The sequence below is a fragment of the Clinocottus analis genome, unplaced genomic scaffold (genome assembly GCF_023055335.1).
Source record: "Clinocottus analis isolate CAN_PGR_092001 unplaced genomic scaffold, fCliAna1.0.p SCAF_13, whole genome shotgun sequence".
NCBI lineage: Eukaryota > Metazoa > Chordata > Actinopteri > Perciformes > Cottidae > Clinocottus > Clinocottus analis.
Window position 1 is genome coordinate 14,335,001 of NW_027175854.1, and position 7,500 is coordinate 14,342,500.

A 7,500-nucleotide genomic window follows, 5' to 3' on the forward strand; every position below is an offset into this window, starting at 1 on the left:
AAGAGACTCGGAGAGGAAGACACAGAGTTACCCTGGTGGTCAGGAGAGAGGATGCAGCTTTAACACATAAAGCGTAGACTTCTATACAACCAGAGGAGTCACCCCCTGGTGCTTAAGACAGAGGTGGCGCTCGGGGCGTTTACCTGGCAGCGGATCATCACGTGGGTGACTTTGGGTTTGTTGTCGCTGCTGTCCGTCTTGTCGTCTCCCGTCCGGACCGACAGGACGAAGTCCCCGGGGTGGCTCTGGCTCTCCCTCACCAGGAAGCTGCCGTTCTTCCCTTTCTCCGTCAGCAGCTTCTCGGCCTCCCGGCCCGACAAGTGTCCGTGGAACCATCTGGCAGAAAGACACGGAGACACAATCGTGTCGAATTAATCGTTTAGTTGATTTATTGAACAGATGGGTGAAACTCCACAAAGAACCAAACAAAAGCAGCACTTTAAAATGTGTGTTTCTACTAAAGAAAGAAGTCTATATGTCATGTGTTGAAGCTGCATTCTCTCTCCTGGCCACCAGGGGGTGAATCCTCTGGTTGTATTGAAGTCTATATAAATGACTCTCCTCCCTCAGTAAACGTGGTAAATGTGAGTTTGCGGCCTCACCGCTCCGAGGTCGGGTCGGCACAGTTGAGCGGGTACTTGAGCTCGATCACGTCGCCGTTCTTCTCCTTCAGCTGGCCGTGGTGCTCCATGTAATACTGCACCAGCTCCGCCAGGGTGGCGAACTTCTCGCCGCCGTACAGGTCGTAGTAGTCCCCCGTGTTCTGGATCTTGATGTGGGTGACAGCGCCATTTCGCCTGCAGAAGAAGAAGAAAAGAAAAAAGCTCAATCGTTTATCAGAGACACTAAGAAATACACAATAAAAACCACTATGTGAAGCATCTTCTCACCTAAATGTGCTGCAGAGTCATAGTGAGCTCATATTTTCACATAAAATACAAAAAAAAACAATGACGTAATTGGATCTGCAACTGTTTTAATAATTGATCTTAATTTTTGTAACACAAACGTCAAACATTATCGTTCTAACGTTCTAGCTTCTCAAATGTGACAATTTGCCTCTTTTCTTTGCCTCGTGAGACTTTAAAGTGAACACATTTGGGTAATAAACTAACAAAAATAACAACATCATGCCGCACATTTCCCTTCGTGACATATTGAGAAGATGATCCCATCGTGCATTATGATTAATACCACCAAGATGTAGACATAAAATAAACAACATGTTAACATCTCTGTTGAAGAAAATATTCAAAAGGCGCTAAGATTAAATGTCTTAAAACAAAAGGAAAAACACGTTTTTTGTGACACGCACTAAAAATAAAACTCATGAGTCATCGTAGAGCTCAGAAAATAGAAAAGGAAGAACTTGTGGCAGATCTGAAGCTCGGCTTCTGGTGAGAATGAGCCAGAACGGAGAGCTGCCGGTTCGAAACCAGCAGCGGACGAGTCTCCGTCTCGTGACTCCTCTTTTGTTTCCACTTGCAGTAAATATGGACCGAGGTGTGAGCGAGCCGAGACCGAGACGCAAATAACTTCTGACTGCGTCGGCTAAGCCGAGCTAACGAGACGTCATCTGCAAAAAATGTGACCACAAAAAAAACCACAAACATTTTTTTCTCTTCTTTTTTTTATGATTAAAAGGCTTCTTCCTTCTTCGGATGACACCATCACTGACAACAACTGTTTCCTCATTATATTCCAGCCGCATTTGAGTTTTCACCTTTTGTCACCTCTTGAAGTTGTTAAATGAGCAAATAGTCGTGCGGCAACGCCATCGTTCTCTCAAGAGTCGCGTCCACCCAAGGAATGAAAGGCCAATATTTACCCTCCCTATAGCATTTTGCTGCTCAGCTGCTCCATGTTTCCCCCGCTAGTCGCTATAAATATAGAGAAGATTTAAATATTGATGAGCGCAGCATTAAGAGAGACGTAAAGAAGCCGCCACGATCCGCTGAAAGCAAAGCAGGTGGCGGTCGCGATGGCGCTCACGCAGATGTTCTTCTGCGTCTCGTTAGCGTACGTCTCCTCCGTCTGACGCTCAGCGTATCGCAGCAACGCGTTGTTTGCAAACATTATTGATGTAAAACAAACATTTACAAGAACATTCAACACCTGGTTTTATCACCTTCTCGTTTTCATTTCCATCCCGGATCACACCTTTTAAAAAAAAACAACTCTTTTACGTCATAATATTCACTCAATGAAGGACTATTTTAGTTTAAAAATAGACTATTAAATAAACCCCTGAGATAACCACCTCCACACGCGTACAGAAGGAGAGGCAACAAGACTTTCAAAATAAGAGCACTCAACGTAAACATGTGATGCCAACGCTCTTATCTGTTATGCCCCCCGTCCTCATTTTTCTTAAACGGCTGACGCAGCATCCACCTGTAAGCATCACGTACCGCACTGAGAGGGTAAAGTCTCCCGGGTTGCTCTTGCTGGGTCGGGCTAAGAAGCTCCCGTCCACCCCTCGAGTCAGCAGCAGGTTCTCAGCCTCCACACCGGTGATGTTAGGGTGGAACCACCTGAAGGGAGGAAAGAAACATCAGTGTCCACTTAGCGCATCTCCTCCTTCTAATATCCTGATTGTGTCTCAGACACACAAAAGGTGGTGTGCATTAAATGTTTGCTTCTTTTTTTTTTAACTATTAGTATCTAAAAACAATTGACAGATTCACCAAAACTTCACCTATCACCTTCAGGGAAAATGAGTCTTTTAGTCCAAATAAAAAAACACAAAAACATAACAAACATAAATCACATCATGTGGGTTTTTCTATCTTTTTAGGTATTCAAGGTTCCTTTGCACTGGACTATCTCAGGACCACACACACACACACACACACACACACACACACACACACACACACACACACACTAACACGGACACACAGATACACAAACTAACACTAACACGGACACACAGAAACACACACACAGTGTGTCTGTATCCACCAGTGTTGGGCCCGTCTTTGTTCGTCCTCTCTATAGTGAACATAGTACCCGTCAGTGTTGGGTACAAATAGTCCGTCCTCTTTTTCTCCAAGCACTTGCTTCTTTATTCTCTCTCTATATCTTTTTGTTATCATTATGAACTAAAATACCACGGTTCTGAGGTTTAGTTGTACATCTTTTATATTTAATATTTACTTTAATGGTGCGTTTGTGCTTCATCGTTTGTATTCTGATTCTCCACGACAGTCGTTTCTACTATGTATTACATGACAGATAGTACTAGTGTTCACCAGTAGTGGACCAAGTAGTACAAGTAACCCTGAAGTACTAATAAGCACTACAACACAGTATAAATACTCTATATTCCAAGTAAAACTCTTGCATTGAAGCCTGTATTAAAGTAGAACTACATAGCATTAACATATACGTAAAGTAGGGAAAGAACAAGTACTCATTATGCAGGATGGCCATCCCATACTCATGAACATGATGTGACTATAATTATAATTATTGACGCGCAAATGTGTTAAATGACTAATAATAAAACAGTACACTGTATGTGTTGATCACATTTTGTATCATTAATCGACATTTGTAAAGTAAAAGATACTACTACTGTTTCGTGGTACTGAGGAGGTGTTTTGATGTACTTTTAAGGAGTAATACCCTTCATCATACGTATGTTTTATCTACCTCACATTAACACCCTGATATTACCCCTCTAACGTCTCTGCGACTGCTTCCCAGGTGGTTGTTTACTAAGCTCCACATCCTCCTCAGGCGGCTGCGAGCTAACACGGTCGCCCGTTACACCGTAACACCGGTGTGTTAAATGAAGCGCTCCTCGGCTAACTAGCTACTCAGCTGGTTTTCTCTGTTTTTTTTCTAGCGGCTGCTGCTACACGCAGCTAGCTAACGGACAGACAGCCGGGGGTCCCGGCGGAGTGGGCTTCCTCTGCGGACACAATCGGCGGCCATTGTTTTCCCCTTCTTACCTCCGAGATGTCATTTTGTTGTGTTCGTCTTCTCGCTTCCTCGCTGGCAGGTTTAGCCGAAGCTGCAGCCTAGCTGGCCGAGACGCTTTCTCTCTGCCGCCCCCCACCCCCCCAACAACCCCCCCTCCGCGAACCCCCGTTTCCGCTTCGATCACCGGATAAACCGCTTCATCGGTTCGCAGCCGGTGAAAAAAAATGGACCCCGAAATCCCGGCATGAAAACTGAAAAGAAACTAGAAAAAGAAAAAAAAAATCTTTGCGATACACAAAAAAAGTCTGTCGGAGACTTCGCGGCACGTCGCTTATTGGACGTCACCAAACATGCGACAAATTAGAGGGGTGCGCGGATGTTTTTTTTTATCCCCTCCTCCCCACCCATGCGTGGCCGTGGCTCTTCGCTGCCGCTTCGCCCGTTTTTTTTTGTTTTGTTTTTTTAAATAAAGCAAGAGAATTTCAGCTCGTCCGGCAAAACAGCGAAGCTCGAATGAAAGAGTCCTACCACTTTTCCTTTGCGCATGCGCATTGGTAACGTTTTGTTTAACGAGTACAGCGGCGCACGCGGCACAAACGGTAAAGCGGTAAGCGGCGTTTCTTCGGGAGGATTTTTGCCGCGTCAAAAAAACGCAACATTCCGCAGCCCACCGCACAAATCACGTGGTCTAGATGTTAAAATAAATATCCGAGCTGCAAAACATTAAATAAAATGAAGACTATTCTGCTGTGATGGAAGAAGTACGTAGATGTTTTACTAAAGTAGAAGTAGTAATACCACTGGAGAAATACGAGTAAAAGAGAGTATATGTACTTTAAGTATCACAAGACACCTATTATATTATTGGATTATGATTATTGATACGTTGTTTTGTGCATCTGCAGCTGGTAGATAAATAATAATGTCACAACTTGCATGTTGCTTTTTTGTGAGTAAAGTTGTCAACAAAAAAAAAAAAAAAACTCAGGTTAAGTACAAGAAGCTCAAATCAACAAAGCCCGAGACCCACTGACTGACTCTTACCTCCCCTGTAGGACCTTTAACACCCAAGCACATATTTTCTTTATCAAATACACTTGCCACTTTTATTATCTACTATACATTTGTTATAACGTACTTAAATTGCACATGTGCAATTGTTAAATACATCAGTATAATAAATAAATATGTCTCGATGATTTCAATAAATACATTATTGCATATTGTTTATTGTTGTGCAGCTTCCACTAAGTCAAATTTCCTTGTCTGTGCAACGTACTTCGCAATAAATTATTCTGATTCTAATTTATGAAATTGTAGATGTGCAATTGTTGAATAAATCCTTATAATAAATATGATGGATGGATAATTAATTAATGGGGAAAAAAAGAATAGAATAATAAGGAAAAAAATGAAATAGTATAAAAAGAAAAATTCAAAATATATGCAACAAAAAAGTATAATGAGAAAAGTGCATAATATACACAAAAAATAGAATACAGTAATAAGAAAAAAGCACAATATATACAAAAAATGAAATAGTATAATAAGTAAAATGCATAATATATACAACAAATGGAATTGGAAATATTTCATTACATTAACGAACAAAGAATATATATATATATATATATATATATATATATATATATATATATACACATATATATATATATACACACATATATATATATATATATATATATACACATATATATATATATACACACATATATATATATATATATACACAAATATATATATACACACATATATATATATATATATATATATATATATATATATATATATATATATATATATATACACACATATATATATATATACACACATATATATATATATATATATATATATATATATATATATATATATATATATATATATATATATATATATATAGTCCCAAAAAGCGACGCTTCGTTATGACAAAGTGTTCGCGCCGCGGGCGCTCTCTTGATTTTGTCCCTCGCCGGCCGCCGTTTAAAGCCTGTACGTGGCAGTCAGAGAGCCGAGGCTGTTGCGGGTCCTCTCCTGTGTGACAAGTTACCCGCATACAGAGCGACATCCCGCGCCTCGTATCGGATACACGTCGCATTAAACGTTTTTTTATTTATCGCTCGTGTCAACATGTTCACTGTGCCGGAGCTGGTCGTGCTGCTGGCCGCTCTGTCCGCCACCGCGTCCGGATACTTTGTGAGCATAGACGCCCATGCCGACGAGTGCTTCTACGAGCGGGTCAACTCCGGCACTAAGATGGGCCTCATGTTCGAGGTGGCCGAGGGAGGCTTCCTGGACATCGACGTCGAGGTGAGAGACTCCCCGGAGAGGATAAACAAACCGCCCGACGTGTCGGAAATGTGTGTTTTTAACGGAAACGACAGATTGCAAAGCGCGAGGCCTAAAGCTAAAGCTAACTGACGTTAGCTTGCAGCCGACTCTTTGCGTGACGTCACATGCACAGCTAACCCTCGCTAAACGGTTGTTTGGAGTTAAAACTATCAAAATGTACGTCGTATATTATCAATATTATTGTTGTTATTCTGGCAGCTTCTGTTGACAAGTGCGTGACAATGCTATTTGAATTATTCATGCAGGAAGTGCAACGCGTATGTCGTCAAAATGTCATAAACAATGTTATTCTACTAAATGACACATCTCGTGACGTGTTTTGTGGAAACGTTGCTGTGATTTCATGTGCATCCGAGTGCTGCGTGCACCCTGATGTTGCTGCCATATGGTGTGTTGTCTTTCTGTCATGCAGCTGTTGTCGCTCACACACGTGTTTCTTTTTGTTTGTCCTTTTCCCAGATAACGGGTCCCGACGGCAAGCAGATCTACAAGGGCGACCGCGAGTCCAGCGGGAAGTACTCTGTGGCGGCTCACATGGACGGGACCTACAAGTTCTGCTTCAGCAACAAGATGTCCACCATGACGCCCAAGATCGTCATGTTCACCATCGACATCGGAGAGGCCCCCAAGGGCCAGGACATGGAGACGGAAGGTACATGGGAATAAATATTGCTCCTCCTTTACGCCAGCCAGAAGGATCACGCAAACCAGAGTGCCTCTGTGTGTTCTGCTCATCTTGTGTCATTGTTCTGTGATAGCCTGTTTCCTCCTTGACTTTTATTTTGGGCGCTGTGTTCCTCTTCGTAGGTGGCGACAGCTGGGATGGTAGGGCTGGTGAAAGTAGTCTCTTTTTTTTTGTTGGTTGAGTTTGTGAGCACTGTGGAGTTTTCTCTAACCAGGGGTGTCTCCATAGTGTAAACTAATAGCGTGCATTTCTACAAACGCACAGGAAAGTGGTATTGTTTGTGAATGGCTTGACTATTTGCACAGCGAGAACACGTTATGATGACGTATAAAATAAATGTCTCTGGTGATGGGACAGCATCACCCGCGACATGAGTCCACAGGTGCAGGATTGTTATGCATGTGTTGCATACCTCCATGCATGTTTGTTCGTTTATTTGGTTTTTCATTGTGCACATCCACTGTGTTGTGGCCTCGTCTCTGAAGATTCTCTTGTCGCCTGTTTTCAGCTCA

At 42.2% G+C, this 7,500-nt stretch overlaps 2 protein-coding genes across 5 annotated transcripts in view; one reads left to right on the forward strand and one right to left on the reverse strand.

Moving 5' to 3' along the window:
• The window catches only part of ptpn11a (protein tyrosine phosphatase non-receptor type 11a), an 11,723-nt gene extending 7,662 nt beyond the window's left edge, over positions 1-4,061 (reverse strand). For 2 of the 3 annotated variants that reach the window (XM_068573795.1, XM_068573794.1), the window contains exons 1-4: positions 3,960-4,061; positions 2,412-2,534; positions 603-797; positions 144-336 (exon numbers count right to left, since the gene is read on the reverse strand). In XM_068573795.1, coding sequence (XP_068429896.1) covers positions 144-336; positions 603-797; positions 2,412-2,534; positions 3,960-3,973 — 525 coding nt within the window. In that variant the 5' untranslated portion in view covers positions 3,974-4,061. The remainder of the gene's footprint in view (positions 1-143; positions 337-602; positions 798-2,411; positions 2,535-3,959) is intronic. The other variant, XM_068573796.1, reaches the window with a different exon arrangement.
• A 1,891-nt stretch (positions 4,062-5,952) lies between these two features.
• Positions 5,953-7,500, forward strand: part of tmed2 (transmembrane p24 trafficking protein 2) — a 3,291-nt gene continuing 1,743 nt past the window's right edge. Inside the window, exons 1-4 of one of the 2 annotated variants that reach the window (XM_068574855.1) lie at positions 5,953-6,261; positions 6,763-6,955; positions 7,111-7,128; positions 7,497-7,500. The exon at positions 7,497-7,500 is cut by the window's right edge and continues 104 nt beyond it. In XM_068574855.1, the coding sequence (XP_068430956.1) occupies positions 6,082-6,261; positions 6,763-6,955; positions 7,111-7,128; positions 7,497-7,500 (395 nt within the window). In that variant the 5' untranslated portion in view covers positions 5,953-6,081. The remainder of the gene's footprint in view (positions 6,262-6,762; positions 6,956-7,110; positions 7,129-7,496) is intronic. The other variant, XM_068574856.1, reaches the window with a different exon arrangement.